We start from the raw sequence: 23,356 nt of genomic DNA, 5'->3' as shown, positions 1-23,356 counted from the left end.
GTGCCAGAGCGCAGAGCTACGGAACAAACACAAATGCCTGCCGTCAAGGCAGCAAACGGCAAAGCGAAAAGTTTTCGTTTTCAACTTTTCTTATACAGTAATCTTATTTTTCTAGTTTGCGAAGTTCTCGTACACTGGGAATCGGATCTACTCCAGAATCCAGATATAACTTCCTCGATAATTGTGCAGATTGTGGCACTGGTTCGTTTTACCATTTTAAAGTGTGATTAGTATTCACTGTGTAAGTTTTGGAACTACCTTTTCGGGAGATCATTGTGACGCTTTGAGCGTGGCGTTGAGGAACCTTGGTATGTTCTTCCTCTGAATACGATTCTTATCTGCTGGGAAGACACACTCTCTTCTCTGAATCCCTGATCGAGTCTTGTGTTATAATTTATGCGGTAGTGCGACCATCTTTCCCAATCCCTGCAGAAGCCACGATGTCGGCCCCTCCGCCACCTGGCCCCCCGATGGGCATGATGCCTCCCCCTCCTGGCTTTCCCAGCATGCCTCGGATGCCCGGGCCCCCTCCCCCCGGGATGCCCCCGCAACCCGGCCCCCCGGGCACCATGTCCATGCCGCCCCCGCCAGGAATGAACGCCCCACCTCCGAATCTCGGCATGCCTCCGCCCGGCGGGCCCCCTCAGTTCAATCCGCCGCCGCGCCCACCACCCAATATGACCCCCATGCGCCCTCCCCCCAATATGTTTCCCCCACGTCCGCCGGGGATGATGCCCATGGACATGCAGCGTCCTCCAGGCATGGGACCACCTCCGATGCCCGGGCCCATGCCAGCAGGAATGCGTCCGCCACCGGGTCTGACACCCTTCGGACAGTCTGGGGGTTTTGGGGGGCACAATTTCCCTCCTCCCCCCGGGGCACACAGTGGGCCGCCGGGAATGGGGATGCAACCGTCGGACGGATCGTTCCCCATGCAAATGCAACCGCGACGGGCCATGCCGTCTCGTGGAATGGTTCCTGCGGTACTCGATCGCGTGTTCCAGCTGAAAAAGGACCGTGCTGTGGAGCTGGGTGTTAAGGAAGATATGTGTACGTGAGGGATGATCTTATACCCAGTTTATCATATTTATACATTTTGTCATCTGAATTTTTACAGCCTTTACTGATTCATCTGCCCCTCGAGCAGCAGCGACCGGAACAGCTGACGACAGTGAAAGTAACTGGGAGGATCAAGAAGAGGAGGAACCCAGCAGTTCAAAAGAATCAGCAAAAGATAAGGTAAAGAAAGTGTCTTTACAGTGGTTGGTTGTCTTGAAAATTCGCTTTTCCTAAAATGTTTTGAAATTTGTTAAATGTATATTGTTCGGTACAATAGGCTTAGGTTTTGCTTTGCTTTAATCGAAACATCTGTATCTTTTTGACAACAGGCCGCGCGTCAGAGACGACGAAACAAGAAAAAGAAGCGACAGCAGCAGCGCAAAACGAAAAAAGATGATTCACCCGTATCAAGAGATTCGGGAATTGAAGACGATCACGGAGTGGATATCGAGTATGGTGCCATTTAACCAATACACTCCGCGTCGGGTTTTTATTTCTTTATTATTTTTTCAGGTACGTGGAAGAGAGACTAGCGCTGGATACAAAAGATCCCACTAATGCGTATTTCTGCAAGGTCTTTGAAGCTTTCAGTGTAAGTGTAGAAATCTATGTATTCGGTCAAATGGCGAGATGATCGACTTAATTTACCTTTTAATCGCTTGATGCAGTTGGAGACTGCTCAGAACGGTGTTGATAAAGACGCTACGGAATCGGAAGAAGGGGACGCTAAGGTATCGTTACGAAAAGTCCCTAAATTAGCCGAGGAGGAAGAAGAGAAGAAGGACGAAGCCAAAATGTCCCGTCGAAAGTTGCGGAAAATGAATCGTATGAGCGTGGCCGAGCTGAAGCAGACTGTCTCTAGACCGGATGTTGTAGAAATGCACGATGTCACTTCCAGTGATCCTAAACTACTGGTCTGGTTGAAGGTGTGTTTTTTACATGTAGTGGAAATTGATACTAATACACACACGGAGGTTGCATTCGTCCAGTCAGCAATGGAACAGCCTAGCTTTAATTGAAATGAATGATTTGAGAAAATTTGTACAATCGGTTACGTATAAGGTAACACATAACACCTACAGTACGTATCCCTTGTTTTAGTCTGTAAGGAACACTGTTTCCGTGCCAAGACACTGGTGCTTTAAGCGCAAATACCTTCAAGGAAAACGTGGTTTCGAAAAGCCTCCCTTCAGTCTGCCGGAATTTATCAAACGCACGGGAATTATGGAAATGCGACAGGCCGTAGCGGAAAAAGAGGACACGAAGACTTTGAAAGCTAAAATGAGGGAGAAGGTCCGTCCGAAAATGGGAAAAATTGAAATTGATTACCAGAAACTGCACGATGCATTTTTCCGCTGGCAAACCAAGCCGAAAATGACGCATCATGGTGATTTGTACTACGAGGTACGTCATAGTGTACGCTTGACCGCAGTCTGCAAAAATTCTATTCCTGTTCGTTGTTTTTTTTAGGGCAAAGAGTTTGAAACAAAACTGAAGGACAAGAAACCTGGTGAACTGACGGATGATCTTCGGATAGCCCTCGGGATGCCTGTTGGCCCGGTAAAAATATCCGGGAAATTGTTGGGTTCTCAAAACAATTTTAGAGTATATTTCTTTTTTTTTGCAACTGCAAAAATCAGTTTTGGGACTTTTGAATTATTGAAATATCTGATCGGTAGTGACTGCTTCCGGAGTTAAAATATAAGTATCACAATTCGTTGATGAAATTATCAGCTATTTGGTTGTCTCTATTTCAGAATGCACAGAAATACCCACCGCCCTGGTTGATTGCCATGCAGCGCTACGGTCCGCCACCATCGTATCCGAATCTGAAAATTCCCGGCTTGAATGCTCCCATTCCCGAAGGATGCACGTTTGGCTATCATGCCGGTGGGTGGGGCAAACCACCTGTGGATGAAACTGGTCGTCCTCTGTACGGTGATGTTTTTGGGACATTGGGCGCCGGAGTGGTCAGTATGAGAAACTACTGCCGACATTTTTGCAGATTAGATCAATCAAACTCTGTTACGCTTACATTAGGTGCTTGTTTCGGAAGCTGACGTAGAAAAAGACCCTTGGGGTGAACTGGAGGCTGAAGAGGAAGTCGGAGAGTACGAAGAGGCCGAGCCGGAAGAGGGCGGCGCGGAAGAAACCCCCACTGAACCCGATCAGTCAGGTTTAGCCACGCCTCTTGAGGGGTAAGCGAAATGTACTTTCATGGTTTATTGAATGTCGCCGTTTTTGCTATTCGGAGGGAAAGTATTTATGTGGTGATGGGTTTTGAACTACAAAAGTCATCGTAGCTTTTTCCTGTAGGCTGATCACGCCTAGTGGCGGGGCTTCATCCGTTCCAGCAGGATTAGAAACGCCGGACTCTATTGAGCTTCGTAAAAGAAAAATTGAACGGGAAATGGAAGCTGGGTAAGTTATCTGAAAGATGTGTTATGAAAATTAATTGTGCTATGCTGTGTGCAGCTAAGTACACATTGTTTGGTATGGCGAAAGAATTTGCCAGCATTCAGCTAACTTATCGGTTTTTTCTAGCGATGAAGTGCAGCAGCTGTACACTGTGCTGCCGGAGAAGAAAGTCGATCGGATTGGAGGCGCGGTTATGGGATCTACTCATGTTTATGAGCTTCCTGGAGTAAGTTACGAAATGTTAGGATCTATACAGTGCTTACTTTTCTTTATGGTTGATTAAGTATTTAATTGAATAGAATCGTGATAAATGCGTTAGTATTTTGCATGCATTATGGTTAGCATTTTTTTAATTGTGATTTTCCCTTTTTTAATAGGGAGCCAAAAAATCTGGAGAAGGCATTCAGGTAGCGCTGGATCCGCTAGATTTGGAGCGAGGTTTGGACGAACGAACGCTCCAAGCGCGATACGATCAACGTGTACGGGAAGAGCGCAGTCAGCTGGCTAAAGAAGATTTCAGTGATATGGTGGCCGAACATGCAGCTCGACAGGTAGAGTGGAAACGCGATATGTAGAAGATATGCCGAACAATATGAATGAATAACTGTGCTGATTATTTTATTAATTTTAGACAAACAAAAGGAAGAAGCAACAAGAAAAAGAAACCACCAGCGATAGCTCCAAGAAGAAACACAAGGAATTCAAATTTTAATGGATTCATGTAATTTCTGTCACTGCATTTATTTGCAGAGATTGTGTATACTCCTGCATGTACGAGTAATAATTGTTATATTCTCTTCATAGCGTTTATAGCGTATCGATCCATTTTTTTGGCTGATGCTGTGGAAGATTTTTGTTTTATTCAACTGTGGCCCGTGGGTATTCATGTTCGCTTCAGTTGCCATTAATATAACTCAGTGTACTTTGTGTCAACTTATGTAATCCAACAAATTTTGAAAATCATACAAAATTTCGTATACGTTCCCAACTTCCTATTCAGAAAATGCAGGTGGTGAACGTTTTCTAAATAATCCTTTCAAGTTGAACTTTTTTTAAGGTGAATGCAACAACCGCAGCAATGTTAGCTAGCGCTAGCTGTTACAAATTACAAAACAATCGCAGCAGTGCTGTTGGGCCACTTTCGACTAATCGCTTACTTCGTTTTTCGTAATACATGTAGTTATGCTCTATTTCGAAGTAGTGAGCGTAAAGTTGGTTTGATATTTCTTAAAAAAATCCGGTAAAGTTACGCTACCGCCAGTTGTGTCGGCTATCCATTGGTGGTATACGGGAACGAACGTACTGACACCGGGCAGATAGGCCCTAGCGCATCCCATACCCCAGCTAATTACACCGATCAAGCTCCATCGGCCGTGAATCTCTTTTACTAAAGGTCCACCTGAGTCACCCTGGAAAAGAACCTGTTAAACTTCTTTAGCTCTTCGCAAGTCAAGGCATCCCTGATAGGTATGGTAGACTGAAATGTTATCAAATCACTACGTACCTGACAAGTGTCGCGGCCACCGTATTGGTATCCTGTGCAAAGGAACTCAGACTGTATGATCTGATGGCGGCCAGCAGTATCGTACCACTGCTCACACTGTGTCGTATTCACGATTGGCAAAAATACCTTTTTGAGCACAGAACTGCCTACCATATCGTCTGTAATAAAATATTATTTTTTGAAATAAAACGTTTTTTATATTCATTATATATAGTCAGTATAGATATTGTAGCGATAGTATTTGTACGAACGATAAGACCGCCCAGTTATGATTCATTCCATCGCGTTATGAATTTGTGTCCCCGTTACCGGCTAGTTTCCTTTCTCCTGAATTTCTAGAATTCAGTCTTGTGCTCAGCTTGCTACAGCTTGCATCTACTTGATTGTTCCTCTTGCTGAAACCCTTGCTTACAACCTTGCTGTGTTCTTGATTCCCTTGTCATTAAACATGCCTTGAGTTACGTTGTTGCGTTTGACCGCTTGGGATGAACTAGCGTCATCCCAATCGGAGCCACCTGTGTAATTGCGTTACATCTGTAAGAGCGTCCTCGGCCAGCATCGTTGCCGGCCGTGCCACCTTCACACCAACAGCCGTTTAATCGTGGTAAAGGCTGATCGCCACCCCACTAGAACAGTAGCCAGATAGGCCACTGTTACATGGCGCTCCTGTAAAGAACCATACCGCCTGGACGCCTGCAGCCTATATCAGCGATTTATATACCATCGCAACTTCCCACAAGAACCAGTGGAGGTTCCTTCGTGAGTTTTGACTGTGCAATTTGTAACCGGTGAATTTTGCCTTATTCGGTCTTAATATCTAAAACATCCAGTGCGCATATATTAACACTGTTTTTGCAAATTTTGCTGTTTTCTTGCACTAGATTTACATTCGCGAAGATTACATTAATTTTAACACGTGTTCTAATGCCATCATTTTGTAACAATATTAAAATTACGTGCGCTTACATTAACTGGTAAAATTTGTTGAAATTAATTGTTTGTGCTCTCGTTGGCCGTTACATTAACGTTGTTCACCCGGCGCCACTGTGCCGCCTTGGTCTGCTCGCGCCAAAACGTCCTGGTCTGCACCCTGCAGTACACAAGAGACTGCCTGAGCTCAGAGAAAACATTACTGGTCTCGGTCCAACAGTTCAGTGGAATCTCAGCAGATTTATTAACATAGCCGTCTATATTATAACACTGTAAAGATAAGCTTGCCAGCGCGTCTTCCCTGCCGAAATTAATCATATACAGCCCAAGAACAACGTCTGCTGTCCAGCCTGTATTCCTTCCCCAACCGGCTTGCAAAATTACAGATACTAACGCCCAGTTAAAGAGAGCTGCAGAACAGAACATGATGCTTGGGAATACACAGCGAAGAGGTGCGGCCACTGAGCGTACGCACCAAACTGGACGCGCATTCAGTCCCAATTCAACCTCCGACAATGCACAACATTATCGCAACCATCGCCACAAATATTACTGTGATTCCAGCGATTCAGATAACCGCCGGTCATCCAGCCCGCGCCGCAATGACTTACGCAGTGAACATTACAGAGAGCGCCGGTCGCCCAGTGCAGACCGTGACCGTGCACGTACAGAACGGTATCGTTCACAACACCGTCCCTACTCGCGTGAAAGTACTTACAGTAATGAAAAGGAGCGTTCACATTACCGGGAAATTCGCAATCACTCGTCCGAGAGCGATCGGACATATTACCGTGAGCCGTACCGCAGTTACACGCCCGATAGTGCGCGCAGCACTGAACCTTATTCTTTGCGATATCGCTGTAATTTGCGTAAGCGTGACCACACGAAATATTACAATCGCAAAACTTTCGACGTAAGTAAAAAGGTACATCCGAAATACATAGATTTCGACAGTTACAGATTGAATAACGGAAAATTATTTTGCCCGAAATGTTGTGATTTTTTCCATTCGTATGGCGAATGTAAGAATTTTAGCTGCGATGACAAGCATACTATACCGCGTATTTGCCCTGACGATATTAAGGCCAACGTTCAAAAACAATACGATGGGTTTGTAGAACAGATGGTATGGCGGAAGGGAAATTCCTTCTGGAACAGTCAACAAGGCAAAAGGTTGAACGAGTATAAAAAGGGAGGTCCTTATGGACATGAGTATATCCCTCCCGTATTTTACACTATCACTGAAAGTACATTTTACGCTGATCGTGTGAATGCTTCCGTAGCACGATGTTCACGAATATTAACGGAACAACGCCAAAATCTGGGTACAGCTAAATTGTTTCAGCCTCATACGCCTTACATTAACAACTGTGTCAACGATGTTACGACTTCAACTGTGCCAAATTGCTCGATTGATTCCGAAACGAATATTACACCGCAAACAAAAGCCAGAATGCAGTTATTGGAAAAATTATCGCATATTAATGCGGACAGTACGAGTACATTATGTGCCCCCACACAGTGCAGACAGGACAATGAAGCAACCGCACAATCCTCACAGACGCTTGCTTCAGTGGCTGTACGTCACACAGATCCAGAGATTCCGAGTACATTATCGCCCAGACCGGCTAAACGCGAACTTACAGTCGATGGTCTTAATTCTACACTGGAGTATATTAGCAATTCTCCATTCTATCAGATGATGTTTAGCAACCCGCACAGGCTAAACATACCTACAGCTACATTAAATTTTGCCGATACACCCAAACCCTCCCCACGCCGCCGGAAGAACGCGGAAAATTTCCGGATACCGTGAGGGACCCCTTCCCAATCCCGGACATTCTCAGCGGAACCTGACTGTAGGATCCTTCCGATCGCCGGATGGATTCTCGTGGTAGTTCAACGTGAGGGACCACCACGCCGTACGTTAAGGATCATCCCGGACCATTGTGTTCTATTGTTTACTAATTCCTAACGCTTTGTTTTCCTGTTTTCCTACGTCTTTCGTTTTGTTGTCTTGATGAGACAAGTATATCTCATCGCTACCGTGAGGGATGTAGCGATAGTATTTGTACGAACGATAAGACCGCCCAGTTATGATTCATTCCATCGCGTTATGAATTTGTGTCCCCGTTACCGGCTAGTTTCCTTTCTCCTGAATTTCTAGAATTCAGTCTTGTGCTCAGCTTGCTACAGCTTGCATCTACTTGATTGTTCCTCTTGCTGAAACCCTTGCTTACAACCTTGCTGTGTTCTTGATTCCCTTGTCATTAAACATGCCTTGAGTTACGTTGTTGCGTTTGACCGCTTGGGATGAACTAGCGTCATCCCAATCGGAGCCACCTGTGTAATTGCGTTACATCTGTAAGAGCGTCCTCGGCCAGCATCGTTGCCGGCCGTGCCACCTTTCACACCAACAGCCGTTTAATCGTGGTAAAGGCTGATCGCCACCCCACTAGAACAGTAGCCAGATAGGCCACTGTTACAATATGTGCCCTAGGTTTATTGAAATTTCCGCTCAATATTTAAAGCTTGAGCGTCCAGTGCATTAAGATATACTAATACTCTTAATAAACTTCAGCAAACAGAACTAAATAACGATTAACAAGACTAAATTTTTGTTCGAAGAAAGTGATTGAATCACACAATATTACTTGAAAGGTCACAACATATGTAAAATGCGGCAGTGCGACGCCGATTTTTAACGCTAATCCAGATTCGGTATCGTAGCACAGGTTCTATATGGCTAACAAGCTATTTTACTGCCAGAAATGTGTAAGATCGACCACATAAGCGATATCTGAATTTTAAAGAATACCTGGGTTGGTCAATCCCCAGCCGGCTAGCATCCCGAAAGTGCCAATATAATCCATGAATGGCGCTAGGCAGATTGGCACAATATTGGGAGCTAAGCGTACCGGCTCGCTCAGTTTCAGCAGTGCCAAATCGTTCTCAAACGTTACGCTATCAAAATCTGGATGGATTTTCACCGAAGCCACTCTGGCATCGACATACGATAGCGAATCATCGGCCTGGTCATCATAATCGACATCCAGTGCTCCGAGCCGTATCACCATCCGGCGCTTCCGGATCCTAAAATCTGTAATCGTAAGTAGAGGTACATTTTAATTCTCAATAATTCCACTGAAAGTATTATTTATTAGGTTTTTAACGGACAGGAGTTGGCATCTGGTGGCCGATAAAGATAAAAAATCAGCTTTCTTTGCATTAAACTTTTAAAAGTAGCAAATGATTTTAGAGCTGTTCTTGCTTCGTGTTATTAGATTCACAACAGTAATTCTATGTCCAGTTGCAGGACTTTGGTCTGTACTTATTTATTACCTGTATGCGCAGTGCGCTGCTGTGATGATCCATCTGCAAATAACAAGGCCGACATTGATAATCATCTAAAACAATGTTCTGAACTACAGAGTAGAGATGATTTTTACTCTGGATGTAACAATGTCGCGCCGCATTTATGAATGGAAGTGTTGTAGCTATCGCGCTTGCGAAGCGAAGCCATCCATGGAAACTCTCCGACCGCAGCTGTGAAGCCCCCAATTATGCGCTCCCATAGCATCGGGGTTGTACCGCAAACTGTGTTAACAAAGTCTCGATTAAAATAATATTATTACAGTTGTTTTTATTATCCGATATGATTTTGTTATACTGCACATATTATGCATATAATTTCCCCGAGGGCTCCATACAAAATTCGCTACCAACAAATCTTGCGAGTATCGTGTACGTACCGTAATCAACCAAACCGCCAGATGAATTACCTTTATGTAAATAGGTATAGTTGCTTGATGTGGAAGACAAAATGCTGTTGTGTGACTTCGTGCTACTTTCCGTTATAAAGGGAGAGGATGTGGAAGGGCGCGTGACTGTAGAAATGATAGTAACAGAATCGACAGCGGATATAAAAGAGGAGTTTAATGAAGAATTGGAGGGCTTTGAGATCTCCTGTGTCCTGTGGATGTTGGTCACGTTTTCATTATTCCTGTCGCATAAACACAAATTTTGTTGCAGTGTTATTATACTGTTATACATAAATACTGAAATAAGCAGCAATTCGTGCAAGCGTCAAGCTAGAAGATTTTCTTACCTTCCGGCTCGTGCATTTGGCACTTTGGCATCGGTTTTAAAACTGCTAAACGCAATTCCCAAGATTAACGAAATACAGGTAGCATGTTGATGTATCCGCATCCGGCCGAATTTTTGTCGCATCAATTCAGGAAGAAAACAATTTGACCAATAGATGAGTGTCATTTATTACAAAAAAATAAAATGCAGATTCACCACAGGTCCACAGCTAGTATAAAATAATACTGGAAAACAGGTTAGTGGACAACCGCATCGACGGCAATAACTAACTGTGGGTTTTTTGCTAACAATAATCAGCCGCTGAACCGACCTATTAACAACGTGCACAACCGCTTTAATTAGCTGAATCACAAGCGTTTGAATTTAAAAAAATCGTCTTGTCATTCGTGGATTAGTGGTATCATTCCAACCATAGTTAAAACGTTCTCACTATCACTTCCTTATTACGAATGGTGTTTTGTGAAATGATATCGCAAAGACAACCCAAAGCGACCTAAAACAAATTTCATGCCAAGTAAGCTGGAATGCACGATATACAGTCTGCAGTGAGAATCGCTTACACCTACAGGCGCTTTTAATCAAGTTCCTGCCACGTTTTCTTAATTACACGGAGGTACAATACTGTAATATGTAGAACAGTGCCAATTTTACAACATTAAACTGTGTATCATCGTGCACTATTTTTCAAATAATTATTAAATTAAAGTTGCGAATCATCTACCGGTACTCGTATCTATCTTATATTTATATGCTGGCGAGCTCGACGCGGGATTTTTTTACCATAAGCGAACATAATTTTACCGCCTACCTCCGTTAATTTTCATATTTATCATCTTATATCTTATGCATCGTTTTGTATACAGCACTCTATTATTTTAGCGAATTCTCTAATAAAATGTCCAGTTTTATCGAATTTCAGCACGGCATTTATTGTGTATTGCCACCAAATATGTAATCCGTATTTGCCGGCACACGAAAAAAACGCTGGTAATTTTTTCCTGTAGGCATCTCAAAGCCAAGCCCCTAACGGCGCCCACTTACGTGGTTTTTGATCCGTTAATACGTCTTAGTCTTGATAAGTGGTTTTTGATCTGTTAATACTTGGTAACTTGCTAGCCTGCCCTGGCTGGCATTTCTGACACGCAGCGAAACGAAAACTTTTGATCAAAATTGAAAATAACATTTAAATTACTTCGCCTGCAATCATTTAAACTTAATTTCATTAACTGCTGGCAAGTTTATTAGTTTATTTTCTTTCCTATTGAAGTTTAGAAATGAGGTTAGTTATTCTGGATGATGTTAACGCAGTGGCTGAATGGGCAGCCAAGTATGTTCGTCGTCGTATTTTGGATTTCGCTCCTGGTCCGGACAAATATTTCACTCTGGGTCTTCCGACAGGTTGTCGATCTGAGTTTGTTTCTGTAGGCCGTTTTTACACGGTCCGTATGCTGTTGCAGGAAGCACACCGCTTGGCATGTACCGTAAGCTGATCGAATTTCACCGTCAGGGAACAATTTCCTTCAAATACGTCAAAACGTTCAATATGGACGAATACGTAGGTAGGTTCCACATTAATTTCATTGCATAATGTCCCACAAGTGTCACATGCATGATTGTGTAAGAATAATTATGTTACCAGAGCAGCAAATTGTGTGCTGTATTTTTTATTGGAATTTTCTTAGGGTTACCTCGCGATCATCCGGAGAGCTATCACTCGTTCATGTTTAACAACTTCTTCAAGCATATCGATATCAATCCGCAGAATGCTCATATCCTGAACGGCAATGCTCCTAACCTGATTGAGGAATGTGAGCACTTCGAAATGGCTATCAAGGAGGCAGGAGGCATTGAGCTGTTTATTGGGGGAATCGGTCCTGACGGGCATATTGGTTAGTTTTAGCTTAAGAAGCTTAAAAATTCATAAGTCACAGTGTGTTCCTTTTAAATGCTAGTGTATGAGTATAATCATATACGTAATCGTTAACTACTTTTCTCTGTTTGTTTTCCCACATTTTCTGTAATGAAAAAAAGTTCTGTATTTTCTGTGGAAAATTGTATAATCTATGAATTTGCAGCTTTCAACGAGCCTGGATCAAGCTTGGGTATGATGCATTTCGTCTTCTGAAATATTTACCGAATCAGCACTTTTCGTCTGATGTTTTGCAGTTTCTCGCACCCGAGTGAAGACACTAGCGCAGGAGACCATCATTGCTAATGCACGTTTCTTCGATAACGATCTGAAAAAAGTGCCGACGATGGCATTGACTGTTGGTGTCGGTAAGAATTACATTTGATCTTCTAAATAGTGATTTCATTTTGGTATTTATGGCCATAATTTTTTTGCTGGTAAATCGTTTTCGGTGTTTACCTTGGTTGTGATTTCAGGCACTGTGATGGATGCTCGAGAGGTAATTTGTCGTCTAACAGCGATATGACAGTTGCTGGTCTAGATGCTGTACTCCTTCAGGTGCTGATTTTGATTACCGGTGCGCATAAAGCCTTCGCTCTTTACAAAGCCATCGAAGAAGGTGTGAATCACATGTGGACGGTTTCCGCGTTCCAAATGCATCCATGCTTCTTGTGTTTATGCGATGAGGACGCCACAATGGAACTGCGTGTGAAGACTGTGAAGTATTTCAAAGGCCTTTCTCACGGTACATCGATGTCTTGTATTTTTAAGTCATTTTTCGTTGGCATTGATGTGTTGTGTTGTTGTAGTCCATAATCAGTTGGTAGCTGATCATCGTCCTGGAGAAGAACTGTCGCTGTCCAAGCAGCTCTCAACGGAAGGATAAGGATGGACACCGATTATCCTGAACCGTTATATCGCTGCTTTCCCCGCCTTCCTGAATTTTGTTTGTCATTCAGAATTTTAGTCAGCAATCTCCAGAGAAATTTAGTAGTTATTTTTCTAATATCATGCCATGTTTCCCTATGTGATTCCAGGTTTTGCAACTTTATTGCCGAGCTTGTCGGTCGCAGGATTGTTTATGCGTTTCAGAAGAGTTCTTTGTTTCCCAGTTCCCGCGGTCCGTGATAAAGTTTTGGCCTTACTGGAACAGCTACATTTGATGCATAGAAGTACCTCAGCAGTTGGCAACTTGGCATATAAGTGCAGACCCCACACTACTGCTTATTAATTATTTGAGTGAAATTCGAAAAAATTTATTTTATAATTTTGTGCAACGAAAAATGAACCCCCAAAATTCTGTAAGGGTCACTGCACAGACTCACAAGATTGGCTTCATGACCCCACTGCGTTGTTTCACTAATTAGCAATTACGAATCACAAGCCGATCTCTGGCTTAATCGATTCCACCATAGTGAAAATGAATTAAACCGTTTGTGAAAAAGCGACAGCAGTCCGAGGAAATTACAACAATAGAATTTAGATCCAAATAATTTGCTAAGCGATTTATGAAACTGAAACTTAAATAATTCAGATCTGCAAAACCTCTATTCACCCGAAAGGCCGCTCGACAGTACTGTGTATAACGCAGTACTTTCAGCATCGGGTAGTGCTTCAGTTTCCATCTCGATGGTGCTGGTGTCCTTTTGTCCCTCAGTTTCCACCGACTTAATGTTATTTGCGTGTGTCTGATCCAAATAAAGATGGCGATAGACGTCCGTACGCTGAATCTTCCCTTCTCTGGTATTAATATCCAGCAGCACCAGATTGCAGGCCTCGCAGCGCAGCGTTTGTCCATCGGACGATGTGTTTAACCAAGGATTTTTAAATTCTGCCATGTAATCTAACGGTGTTTTGCGGTACCGGCCACGTGTGCGAATAACTTCGGGAATGACATTGTCGACCATGCCAGGATCCATCTCCTTCTGGTGCTTCCAGATTTCATACCGTGACTGGTGGGATTTAATGCACTGCAGGTGTTTGAGAATTTGGCGCGGATATCCCCAGCCGCCTTTGGTCAGCAGACAATTGCAGGCTAGACATTTCAAATTTATCCCATCCGAGGCAACCGCTAAACAGTCATTTTTAATTTCCTCAATTAGTTTCTGTGCAGATTTCTTCAGGAAACTCGGTCGGCCTTTCTTCTTGTATTTTCTCAATTCATCCTGAAAAATTCTTTTATTGAAAGCCCATCAAAATTGTGCAAAAAGCGCAACCATGCGATATCGTCGTATTTTATAACAAAATGATTGTGCATGTACTCGTATGTTTACCAAATTCAGATCCTTCTCAATTGCATCAAACTTTTCCGGCTTTTTCAACAATTTCCGCCGCTTGGGAGGACGGAAGTCATCCGGATTGGGTGGTCTCGAAGGTGCCACCGGAAATAAATTTTGAATAAGCACCTGGCCAACGCCGCCCAGAAGTGTACTGGAGAATTCCGCCCTCGGGTACAGTCGATTGGGAGAAATAACAATGGACTGTGGCGATACTCTGTAAGATACTCGCGATGTACTCGGCATCTCTGACATCTGCGGCTCTGAAATGTCAATGTCGTTGGGTGGAAGGAAACACTCGGTTTCGTCCATGGACTGGTTGGCCACTACCACTTCATCCTCACTATCGAACCCATCCACGGCGTCCGTATCGTGATCAATCTGGCGTGAGACGATGCGCCGTTGTCTATACACCGGAGATTTACTGGGTGATGGATTACAACGCGGAATCGCCACTTTAGGCACGGAACCAAAACCCTGCTGGGTCACACTAAGATTGCCGTCCTTATCGGCCATTACCAGTGTTTTGGGACGACGCAACAACACCGGATTGGGTTTGGGTAGAATACTAGAAGGGACATTAATCTCTCCCGTCAGCATTTTCTTTTTGCGCTCCTCCTCGGTCAACCCATCGCGTGTACGGGAGGTGTTCAAGATCTGCACCTTCATCTTGCCGCCGCTGTCTTTTCCGTTTAGGAGGATGATTTTCGACGGGGGTCGGATCCCCTGGGGGAGTTTGGGCAGGAGGATCTTTTGGGAGGGCGCAGCGGGTTGGCGCAGCTGGGCGGTGATATCGTTCAGATTGAGATTCAGTGGAACTTTTCCCAACATCAACTGGCCGAGATTGGGCGCTACCATGGATAGGCCGCCAGTCTGCAGACCGCCCAGGTTATCAAGACGCGGTAGGATTTGGAAGGTGGTGGTCGGCAGGGTACGATTTCCTGGCGGATCCGCAGAAACACCCTTCGAGCGACGTCCCATTTTGTGTGACTATTCTGTCTATTCAATGTAAATCTGCAAAGGCAATCGCTTGCAAGTACAAGGAAAACTGTTTACCTATCACCTCATCAGTTTTAAGCAGCGATTCTCTATGTAGAAATACGCAACAACTCCCAATTTCCAGAGGAACAAATCTTGATCGCACAATCGTGTATACTGTATAAGTTAATTAAGTACTCATACGAGCAGTAATTAAACAGAAGCGATGAACTATCATGAACAGGAACTTACAAGATTGCACAGTGGCTTTCCTCGCGATAAGCGCTAACCTGGCTAAAGTCTGATCAAAAGATTTTAAGCGAATTCGCACAATCTTCGTCACATAACCAATGAACCCCACTACAGATCCTTAAATAACATTAAATTAACATTGAAAAACGAAAATGTAAACGAATGCCAAATTTGACTTTTAATCAGAGATCAACAACAATCTCTGAAAAACAGCTGCCTCTGCCAGGTTGCACCGAATTTTTGCAGGATAAAAAAGCTCCACTTCGCCCTATTTACGAGTTACACCAATGATTATTGAGCATGCCATATTTATGAGGCGTGGAAAACCCACTTCATTGGTCGTTAAACTTGGCATGTTTGTTGAACAACCCGCCGCCCGCTTGACTCTCGCTTGTTATGCCGCAGCACTACATCAGTCAAATAGAAAAATATCGCGCAGTATGCCGGTACCTGCTTACTGTTTGTATTTCTACGCGCTATACTACTGTAGCTACTAGCTACTAGCTATAGAAGTACGTATAAATGTATGCTAAAATGCCACCAAAATACTGCGACAGCGCTTAATTCTCAAGATTCAACTCATCGTCAGTTCTGTGTATTCTTTACCAAATCAAATTGCTGCGCTTATAATTATTCTAACACAAACAAATTTTCATAATTCTTTCTGGGTAGTAAGTAATCAAGTACTCTACCTATTCATGCATTATCCACATTATGATGATTTATGATGATTTCAAACACTTTAACAAAAGCCAAATCTACGCGTGCATTTGCCCCTGTCAGATACAAAAAAACGTAGATCACTATTAATGTAGTAACAATACAACTGAACAAAACAATTTTGCTTTTCGGTTGCTCGAGTTTAGGGAAACGGCCGTCGCCGAAAACAGATTATATTAACCATTCTCCCTGCCATTAATCTGTATTGAAAGCGTCATGAGATTCTTGAGAACTGGCTGCTACCGAACCATCGTGCTCCGATTCCACTTGCTGTGCACTTAAGCCACGGAAATTTGGAAGTGGTTCTCCCCGCAACAGTGCGACAATACTGGCGTAAGAATTTTTGTAGGTTTTGTATTGCGCGGACAATGCCTGTATTTCCGGCGTAATACGCTCACGCGCTTTTCTTATACTCTTCAGCGTTTCTTGTTTCTTTACGTCATCTGCAAAGCCGCGAACAAATTCATTTTAAATAAAAATTCCTCTACGCGGACTATTCAAAGTACGATTCTGCATCGTACAGTTAATTTCCGGTTTGTAATCGGATCCCCAAATCTTAGTCCTACTGAGATAATCGATCATCATCACAGATGGATCCATGAAGACCTAGAAGATCGCTGTCAGTCTACGTAGCACATCAACAGTTCAACTTGACATATAAATTTGCCCTTTTTACCAATTCGTCATAGACTTCGGACATTAATGTGCCGTCCGGAAGTTCAACTAAGTGATGATCCGTTTCCTTCTTAAACAATCGCACTACGGTCCACACGGTAACCTGCAAAACTTAACGCGTTAAAAAATTACTAGGAAATGCCGAAAGTTATATTCAGGGCCCAGGGGCATACGATTTTGTCATTTTAGTTAACCCTAAAGCGCTTTACCCACCTGTCGTTCATTGGGATCCATGAAGAAAAATTTGATCTGTACCTCGAATTCTCCCCAGCCAGTCTCCTCCACTTCGTAAGGCGTGGATGTGCATGCTAAAAACAGACTATTCAAAGCAAAGTAACAAATTTCAAGTGAATAAGAAGCACAAATTTGCCCGCAGCTGGAACGAGGAATATTTAAACGAGGTTCACTCACTTCGTACAGAATTAGGGTATGTCTCATGCAGCTTAAACTGGACTTTCTTTATCCATTCGGAAATATCCTGCAGACCATTAACATGCAATAATTTAATTGGATAGGAATTCTTCACTCAAATTCTTACTCAGTGAGATTGTGATTTAAAATCAGTATTTAAATCTAACCTCGTTATGGTACGGTCGGACGTACAGCGTCCAGTTGTGAGTGTGGTCCTTTTCATTGGTGCCGGCGGGTGAAGTACCCGAGCTACTCGGTTGGCCGGCATATGGATTGGGAATGGGAGCCGGAAGCTTCTTGGATTTGCAACCAATTAGAATGGGCTTCACAATCACAGTATTCTGAAATGCATGACGATTATGAATTATCGGCTCTGCAAATCAATAAAACGGTTTGATCCTCGCACACTCAAACCCTTTCAAATTTTAGTAAGCACCTTATATTCTCAATAAACATAAACGACAAATGACTCACTTTTTGCCGACCACCGGAATCCGGGCCGTATTCTTCCATGACGAAGGAATGCGGTCAATTCAAGCACTGACAAAGGTGCCAATGCAGTGAATCACAGATTTCTCTCGGAGTAGTCCAGCAAGCCCCTTCAAATCAAGTCAACCACAAATCCCCGCTATTGCAATCTGCAACAACCACAAAGAACTGTCCAGGTATTGAATTAAGCACAACTCTAGAAACGCAAACGAATAGAAACAGCGCCACTTGCGCAAGTGGCGAAGAGCTGAGCTTTAAGTTTCGTCCCAGTTCGTCGGTGTATCTCGCCAGTTCGACTACTTGCACATACTGACTTTGCTTAGTATTCGCGTGCTCCATACAAGTTCGTACAAAAATTACGTAAGATAAAGATTAAAACTGGCACAGTCACAATTGGATGGTAAGTACTAGAAACCATAAAAATTAAAAAGATTATCAAGGTATCAAACAGTTTTGCAGTTTTAAGTCACTTTTAATCATTAATGGTCCGAAGTTCCAGAAAGAATTCAAACATTCGTTATTTACAGCCCGCTGTCTCCCGTGGGGGGTGTCGGTATCCTCATAGCCAACTAAACAACGGGGACCAGCGGTTGGTAGTTGCAGGTACAGCAGGTTAATTTCGTAGCTTTTTGACTTATCACTTATCACTGTAGCAATTTTCATGTGTCCGGACCAGGAATCAGGGTCGAAGAGCGATTTTAAGATTTTTTTAAAATAAAAATAATGTTTATTTAGAAATCCTACGACGGTGCTGTATATCGTTTGCAGTATCCCATCTTTTTGTCTTGTGAGTCGGCCTCCTTTGAGAGATGTAAACTGCGGTAAATCTTCGGCTGACGATTATACTCTTAGTTGGAGGGCAGAAGGCCTGAGAAGGGGCGCAACAAATAGCACCCTCGTGCTCTGTGCGTGATAACCGCCTGATCAGCTGTTGCTAGTGTTGTGCTACTTGGGTTCCATCGCCCGAAGCCTTCGATTGTCTGTGTCCGAGAATCTTGCCATAGTCTGACCTCGTTATTTGGGTTTGGCGCGATTCCTGCTATCAACCGCTTATGCTGAGTTGCATTTGATCTCGCACGGCCATCGGCTTTCTGGCTTATCCCTTACGAGTTGCTACAGGCGCATTAGCATTTAGCAGCATACTACGGCAGCTGAACCATGCATAAATCGGTTGCCATGTTCCTGCGAGCCACCGCCACTCGCCGTATGCCGGAGCGAATCGCGGAAAAGGTTTTATCAAAGCAAACCGAATTCCCAGTTCAACCCTTCGGATTGCTGCAGCTGAGAGTATCGGACTGTTCTCCAAAAATCGTTGCACTGGACCACACGAAATATCCGGACAGCGATCGGGTGGTGGTTTCGCACTGCAGTGGATGTTTCGTTGAAAAGCATCAAGTTGACTTCATTCCGACCAAAGGAAATGGTAATAAATGATTGTTACCACAATGTTACTAAACACCCACTCATTGGGTTTACTAATATTATGGCGTTACGTACACGATACATGATAACATGATTTATAAGTTGCGGCTTTTATTAACTTGCTGTGAAATTCTCACAATTTGTTATCGTCAGCTGTCCAACACTAAACATTATTAAATTTAAGCAGGACCTACTGTACAAGTGTACATAATATTTATATTACGTGTATTGCTGCGTTGTCACAGTTGGCAGTTGCCAATTTCCACTACTACCCGGCATCACATACTAGTTGGTGCGGGACTGTGGATTGCACTCTTTTAATTCGATATTGTGCATTTAATTCTGCAGACTCTCGGGTAGTCAGCTTATCGTGCACAAATGGCGAACATGCAGAATATTGCGGGTGCACTATTCAAATCCCAAACCACCTGGCTCTGGATATATCAGCAAACGGCGACGCCGACGTAAAAATCACGGGTGTTGAGCCAACAGAATGTCATATATCGTCCGAGTACAGTTCCGTGCATTTGCATAAAGTCAAGACGAAAAAGGCCAGCATTTTTGCCAATAACGGATCAGTGGAGGTGACCGGTAACCTTACAGGGAATGTCTCCATTAAAACGGGCGTGGCCGGATTCGTCCGGGCAGACCGATTACAGGGGTCTGTGGTGAAAATTGATACATTTGAAGGACCGATAAACTGCAAAGCAATCTACGGTGATACGGTGCAGCTATCCAGCCGGCACGGCAATATTACTGCCAACAATATTCAAGGACAAGATGTCAACATTTGGAGCACTCATGGGAATGTTGATATAGGTGAAGTATATAACGGTTTTTTTGGCACTTTGATTTGAAGCTCTTGTGAAACGTTTCCTAGTTTTTGTGGAATTATGTACGAGTATTCTCTACCGGTTTGTAAAATCTTGACAACAGTATTGGTAATTAGAGCCGGCAGAGTTTGTGTGTCTTCTTAATAAAAGTAGTTGGACACTCAAACTTGCTGCCACGAATAACTTATGTACATTTTGCTCAGTTTCATTCGCACTGTTTATTTGGTTTTCTGTTATTAATGCTCGACATTTTATTTGCGGTAGGCTCTATTGAAGGCGACCTCAGTGCGAGTCTGGGGCATGGAAATCTTTCGGCCAATGTGGCACGCACCGGAAACCTGAAAGTGGAATGCCTTAAGGGCAACGTGCGCCTTGGTTTGGACAGTTCTGTACGAGGGGATTTGAAATTAGAAAGTCCGTACCCTGTGGACTCGGAGAACGTATCGATGGATTCTAAGCGTGAGCGATCCGTAATATATGTACCAGCTGACTATGAATTTGCTGTTAAATATTAATCGCGAGTTATTGCAGAGGAAATTGCTCCGGGTGAAACGGAAACTGCTGAAATCAATGTGGTTACACGCGAGGGAAGGATCAGTCTACGTCAAATGAATTGGATAGATACTGTTCAGCGCAATAACCAGCAAGAAAAACGAAGTGCGATTTAATTTAATCTTGTTCTGTGACTGAGGTGCACAACTTTTTGTGAATAGCTGTTTTGTGAATAGCTGTGTATATAAAAATGTAATACCGTATGTTTGTTCGAAAGGCTGGAATCTCGTGTGCTATTTTGCTTGTTTCTTTCATTAGAAACTGTGGTTGTTGAATGTCAAGCGTGAAATTATCACACACACTACACCGATGTGATACAAAAATCTGATGCATTTTAATAAAGACCAACATTTATTTTATTTTTGAACCAATTCCGCAGATAGCCTACGTCAACAGAATTTACACGCTAATCGTTTTGAAAACATCTATTCCGTTAAGAGCACTGCTAAGAACAACACCAGGAATTTGTGGATGCCAGTGAAGCTCTTTGATTTCAGTCTGGCCTTGATGTATGAAAAGAAGCTGTGGCGGAACAGCATCGAGTTCCTTTGGTTCGTCTTCTCCTTTCTCCACAGCGATGTCCCACTGCGTTAACTGATTATCTTCACCGGCTGCGGCAAAAACTGTTGAATCAGTTGGGTGCCATTCAACGCTGCATATGGGACCGCGATGATGCCGGAAAACAGCCACAGCAGCATTTTCTGTCTGGAAAATTGTTACCAGAGTTTACAGCACTCCCGAGCAATCCATGCAGAATAGCTCATTACAAATCTAGCAAGCTTTGAAACACGTACGGTAAATCTGCGCAGATCCCATATTTTAATATCCCCAGCGTCACTGCCCGATACGAGAAATGGATCAGTAGGATTCCAATGGATAACGTTAACATCCTGCGAGTGTGCTTCTGTTGCTGTGAGCTTGCATGCAGCGCTAGGCTTCTCTCTAACGTCCCATATTTTAATACTTTTGTCTGAAGAGCAGGAAGCAAACACCTAGAATTAAAAATGAAAAACCACCTACTAGGGTACAAAAATTGAGCGTGTTATCACAGCCATGGCTTGTTTGAAATGTACAGTTACAATTCTGCAACGATTGCTGTAGCCGGAGCCAGTCTGCTTACGTTCGGCTCGTGGGGACTCCACTGAATGTCTTCAACTGAGGACGAATGGCTAGTATATGGCCGTGCATCAATATGCCACTGTCCTCCCTGGGAAGGCTTCCAGACAAAAATGCGACCGTCTGCATCACCGCTCGCCAGACAACCGGCTGCGGCGCGTGACCAGGCCAACGCATAACCCTCGGTTTTGTGGCCGGAAAATGTGTACACGGGCGCATATTTCGGTGAGTTCTGCTGGAAGGTGCTCATTACACGGGAATCATCCACGGCGTTCAGTGCGCTGGACAGATTCCACAGATGTACTGCTGCTGTTTCCGAGAAAGTCGCAGCTAAAGGAATTTCGCCCACTCGGCAGAACTGCAACAATAATTTGACGATCAGCTTGTTCGACTGTAGCCAAATGCTCTGCAATAATAATACTTTATTTTTCATTACCAGTAACTAAGAATACTCCCATGGTCATATTCATATTTTAATTTAAAAAAGCAGAAGTTATTTCAGCTCGAACACAGCATTAACCTACAGTCAGTTGGCATTCTTCCCACCAATTCAGCAAAACAGTGAAAAATTTTCAAGCAGAATGTTAGAAAAAGGTTTTTTTTTGAGAAATCGGAAACCAACTAAAGAATTCTAAGCATAGACGAGCAGATCGGAAAAAATAACGAAGAAAAATTTTTAAAAAATTGAAAAACCAAAAACACTGAAAACTAAAATACTGCAAAATGGCAGTTCTAGTCTTACTTTCAACCTGTTGACAGAACCAATGTGCCGAATTTGTGCACACTCCAATTCGGGCAGATCCTCGTCATCGCTTTCATCCTCTTCGCTCTCCTCATCAGAGCCTTTATCCGGCTTTGTTGCGGTTAAATTAGTCATTTTCATGACGAGTAAGGAATTTTTGTTGGCACGGTCCGCTTGGCTGCCGGCTACACAATAACAGGTCGCGGGGAACGTTGCTCTGTTCTCTCCCAGATTATCCGGAATAACGTCGAAACTCAAGCAAGGAAGGACTGTGTGTGAGTAACCCACTTATTACTCTACAACAATAGGAATCGAAGAAAATGCACTTTTAGAAGAGAACTTACGCGTTCCACAAGTGTGGTACATGGAGTACGCTGCCATATCGCACACCAGGTCCCCGCTCTTCTCCGCATCTTCAGCCTCACCAGGCAGATATACACGAGCTGGGCCTTCCTCCTGTTCTTCACCGGCTTCGACGTTGCCTTCTTCATCAGAATAATCCTGCTCGTCACCAGATTCCCCCTCACCATCAGATTCGTCGGAAGTAGTGTGCTCGCTGTTAGCTGCTTCCATAGCAGCGTCTTCGTCCTTATCACCCGACTGTTCCGGAATCTCCATCTCTTCATCCGTCATTTTTAATTATTACTAGTCTGTTGCCTTTTTATATTTCTAGATGGACATTAACGCCATACACGATCCAATTTTGGGCTTGAACTTTCGATCACAAGAAGCAGAAATGAGACGAACTGCCTCAGATCGGAAAATTTGAAAATTCTTATCCTACCCTAGAACTTGAAATATGAAATAATTTATGTAATATGCTATGCGACATGCACCCGGGAGTAGGCAGATGCCGACAATGCAAGTAGCCGTATGTTGTATGATTACGTAATGAAATCGTTAATTTTACACTACATTTTAATATTAACTATGCATATGAGTATTACCGCTTGATTATTTCAT

General features: G+C 43.4%; 7 protein-coding genes across 12 annotated transcripts; 4 read left to right on the top strand and 3 right to left on the bottom strand.

The window, feature by feature from the left end:
* Positions 1-58: 58 nt before the first annotated feature.
* LOC129593510 (splicing factor 3B subunit 2-like) lies at positions 59-4,399 on the top strand. Of its 2 annotated transcripts, none has more exons than XM_055489857.1 (14): positions 59-308; positions 433-1,050; positions 1,118-1,239; positions 1,389-1,510; positions 1,573-1,651; positions 1,728-1,985; positions 2,161-2,463; positions 2,530-2,619; positions 2,817-3,029; positions 3,100-3,257; positions 3,376-3,480; positions 3,604-3,703; positions 3,855-4,028; positions 4,109-4,399. In XM_055489857.1, the coding sequence occupies exons 2-14, from the start codon at positions 441-443 to the stop codon at positions 4,187-4,189; spliced, it is 2,415 nt and encodes an 804-aa protein (XP_055345832.1). In that variant the 5' UTR covers positions 59-308; positions 433-440; the 3' UTR covers positions 4,190-4,399. The 2 variants fall into 2 exon arrangements, with proteins under 2 accessions (XP_055345832.1, XP_055345833.1); XM_055489858.1 differs by having other exon boundaries at positions 406-1,050.
* Positions 4,400-4,494: 95 nt separating this feature from the next.
* Positions 4,495-10,490, bottom strand: LOC129593495 (trypsin-3-like). Of its 2 annotated transcripts, none has more exons than XM_055489835.1 (7): positions 10,020-10,490; positions 9,664-9,914; positions 9,361-9,508; positions 9,254-9,286; positions 8,730-9,004; positions 4,982-5,013; positions 4,495-4,886 (listed from the first exon to the last, which is right to left on the bottom strand). In XM_055489835.1, exons 1-7 carry the CDS (start codon positions 10,181-10,183, stop codon positions 4,665-4,667), a joined length of 1,125 nt encoding a protein of 374 aa, XP_055345810.1. In that variant the 5' UTR covers positions 10,184-10,490; the 3' UTR covers positions 4,495-4,664. The 2 variants fall into 2 exon arrangements, with proteins under 2 accessions (XP_055345810.1, XP_055345809.1); XM_055489834.1 differs by having other exon boundaries at positions 4,982-5,139; positions 9,694-9,914.
* Positions 5,807-8,391, top strand: LOC129593492 (uncharacterized). The gene has a single exon (XM_055489829.1). It carries the CDS (start codon positions 6,336-6,338, stop codon positions 7,725-7,727), a length of 1,392 nt encoding a protein of 463 aa, XP_055345804.1. The 5' UTR covers positions 5,807-6,335; the 3' UTR covers positions 7,728-8,391.
* A 649-nt stretch (positions 10,491-11,139) lies between the features above and the next one.
* LOC129593502 (glucosamine-6-phosphate isomerase 2-like) lies at positions 11,140-13,071 on the top strand. Its single transcript, XM_055489843.1, has 8 exons — positions 11,140-11,416; positions 11,476-11,577; positions 11,701-11,907; positions 12,094-12,120; positions 12,185-12,295; positions 12,404-12,426; positions 12,486-12,672; positions 12,737-13,071. Exons 1-8 carry the CDS (start codon positions 11,293-11,295, stop codon positions 12,811-12,813), a joined length of 858 nt encoding a protein of 285 aa, XP_055345818.1. The 5' UTR covers positions 11,140-11,292; the 3' UTR covers positions 12,814-13,071.
* A 95-nt stretch (positions 13,072-13,166) lies between these two features.
* LOC129593465 (uncharacterized) lies at positions 13,167-18,630 on the bottom strand. The gene is made up of 10 exons (XM_055489792.1): positions 18,039-18,630; positions 17,714-17,877; positions 17,407-17,580; positions 17,240-17,306; positions 17,042-17,136; positions 16,830-16,931; positions 16,675-16,759; positions 16,355-16,596; positions 14,201-15,193; positions 13,167-14,092 (listed from the first exon to the last, which is right to left on the bottom strand). The coding sequence occupies exons 2-10, from the start codon at positions 17,750-17,752 to the stop codon at positions 13,475-13,477; spliced, it is 2,415 nt and encodes an 804-aa protein (XP_055345767.1). The 5' UTR covers positions 17,753-17,877; positions 18,039-18,630; the 3' UTR covers positions 13,167-13,474.
* On the top strand, positions 18,375-20,883 carry LOC129593498 (uncharacterized). The gene is made up of 4 exons (XM_055489840.1): positions 18,375-19,151; positions 19,499-19,969; positions 20,248-20,442; positions 20,515-20,883. The coding sequence occupies exons 1-4, from the start codon at positions 18,887-18,889 to the stop codon at positions 20,649-20,651; spliced, it is 1,068 nt and encodes a 355-aa protein (XP_055345815.1). The 5' UTR covers positions 18,375-18,886; the 3' UTR covers positions 20,652-20,883.
* Positions 20,838-23,203, bottom strand: LOC129593489 (glutamate-rich WD repeat-containing protein 1-like). Of its 4 annotated transcripts, none has more exons than XM_055489823.1 (5): positions 22,738-23,203; positions 22,394-22,662; positions 21,656-22,009; positions 21,330-21,527; positions 20,838-21,240 (listed from the first exon to the last, which is right to left on the bottom strand). In XM_055489823.1, the coding sequence occupies exons 1-5, from the start codon at positions 23,024-23,026 to the stop codon at positions 20,935-20,937; spliced, it is 1,416 nt and encodes a 471-aa protein (XP_055345798.1). In that variant the 5' UTR covers positions 23,027-23,203; the 3' UTR covers positions 20,838-20,934. The 4 variants fall into 4 exon arrangements, with proteins under 4 accessions (XP_055345798.1, XP_055345799.1, XP_055345800.1 ...); XM_055489824.1 differs by having other exon boundaries at positions 20,984-21,240; positions 21,615-22,009; XM_055489825.1 differs by having other exon boundaries at positions 20,984-21,236.
* Between the last annotated feature and the right edge of the window lie 153 nt (positions 23,204-23,356).

This window comes from Paramacrobiotus metropolitanus, unplaced genomic scaffold (genome assembly GCF_019649055.1).
Source record: "Paramacrobiotus metropolitanus isolate TYO unplaced genomic scaffold, Prichtersi_v1.0 Parri_scaffold0000062, whole genome shotgun sequence".
NCBI classification, from domain to species: domain Eukaryota; kingdom Metazoa; phylum Tardigrada; class Eutardigrada; order Parachela; family Macrobiotidae; genus Paramacrobiotus; species Paramacrobiotus metropolitanus.
Note: the sequence above shows the minus strand (reverse complement) of the source record. Positions and strands in the feature narration are given on the sequence as shown.

Excerpts from the sequence above, each read along its gene's own strand:
- LOC129593502 (XM_055489843.1), top strand. The coding sequence starts at position 11,293 with ATGAGGTTAGTTATTCTGGATGATGTTAACGCAGTGGCTGAATGGGCA. Across the intron at positions 11,417-11,475 it reads CACTCTGGGTCTTCCGACAG|GAAGCACACCGCTTGGCATG; the intron begins GTTGTCGATCTG and ends ATGCTGTTGCAG. Across the intron at positions 12,121-12,184 it reads CGAGCCTGGATCAAGCTTGG|TTTCTCGCACCCGAGTGAAG; the intron begins GTATGATGCATT and ends GATGTTTTGCAG.
- LOC129593495 (XM_055489834.1), bottom strand. The coding sequence starts at position 10,183 with ATGACACTCATCTATTGGTCAAATTGTTTTCTTCCTGAATTGATGCGA. Across the intron at positions 9,509-9,693 it reads CTATACCTATTTACATAAAG|TTTGCGGTACAACCCCGATG; the intron begins GTAATTCATCTG and ends TTGTTAACACAG. Across the intron at positions 4,887-4,981 it reads GTGGCCGCGACACTTGTCAG|GGTGACTCAGGTGGACCTTT; the intron begins GTACGTAGTGAT and ends GTTCTTTTCCAG.
- LOC129593489 (XM_055489823.1), bottom strand. The coding sequence starts at position 23,026 with ATGACGGATGAAGAGATGGAGATTCCGGAACAGTCGGGTGATAAGGAC. Across the intron at positions 21,528-21,655 it reads GGAGTCCCCACGAGCCGAAC|GTGTTTGCTTCCTGCTCTTC; the intron begins GTAAGCAGACTG and ends TTTTAATTCTAG. Across the intron at positions 21,241-21,329 it reads GGGATCTGCGCAGATTTACC|ACAGAAAATGCTGCTGTGGC; the intron begins GTACGTGTTTCA and ends ACAATTTTCCAG.
- LOC129593492 (XM_055489829.1), top strand. The coding sequence starts at position 6,336 with ATGATGCTTGGGAATACACAGCGAAGAGGTGCGGCCACTGAGCGTACG.
- LOC129593465 (XM_055489792.1), bottom strand. The coding sequence starts at position 17,752 with ATGGAAGAATACGGCCCGGATTCCGGTGGTCGGCAAAAA. Across the intron at positions 15,194-16,354 it reads CTCATGACGCTTTCAATACA|TCACACAAAATGGGACGTCG; the intron begins GATTAATGGCAG and ends TAGACAGAATAG. Across the intron at positions 14,093-14,200 it reads TTGAGAAGGATCTGAATTTG|GATGAATTGAGAAAATACAA; the intron begins GTAAACATACGA and ends AGAATTTTTCAG.
- LOC129593498 (XM_055489840.1), top strand. The coding sequence starts at position 18,887 with ATGCATAAATCGGTTGCCATGTTCCTGCGAGCCACCGCCACTCGCCGT. Across the intron at positions 19,152-19,498 it reads CATTCCGACCAAAGGAAATG|ACTCTCGGGTAGTCAGCTTA; the intron begins GTAATAAATGAT and ends TTAATTCTGCAG. Across the intron at positions 20,443-20,514 it reads CGTATCGATGGATTCTAAGC|AGGAAATTGCTCCGGGTGAA; the intron begins GTGAGCGATCCG and ends GAGTTATTGCAG.
- LOC129593510 (XM_055489857.1), top strand. The coding sequence starts at position 441 with ATGTCGGCCCCTCCGCCACCTGGCCCCCCGATGGGCATGATGCCTCCC. Across the intron at positions 1,511-1,572 it reads GATCACGGAGTGGATATCGA|GTACGTGGAAGAGAGACTAG; the intron begins GTATGGTGCCAT and ends TTATTTTTTCAG. Across the intron at positions 3,258-3,375 it reads TTAGCCACGCCTCTTGAGGG|GCTGATCACGCCTAGTGGCG; the intron begins GTAAGCGAAATG and ends TTTTTCCTGTAG.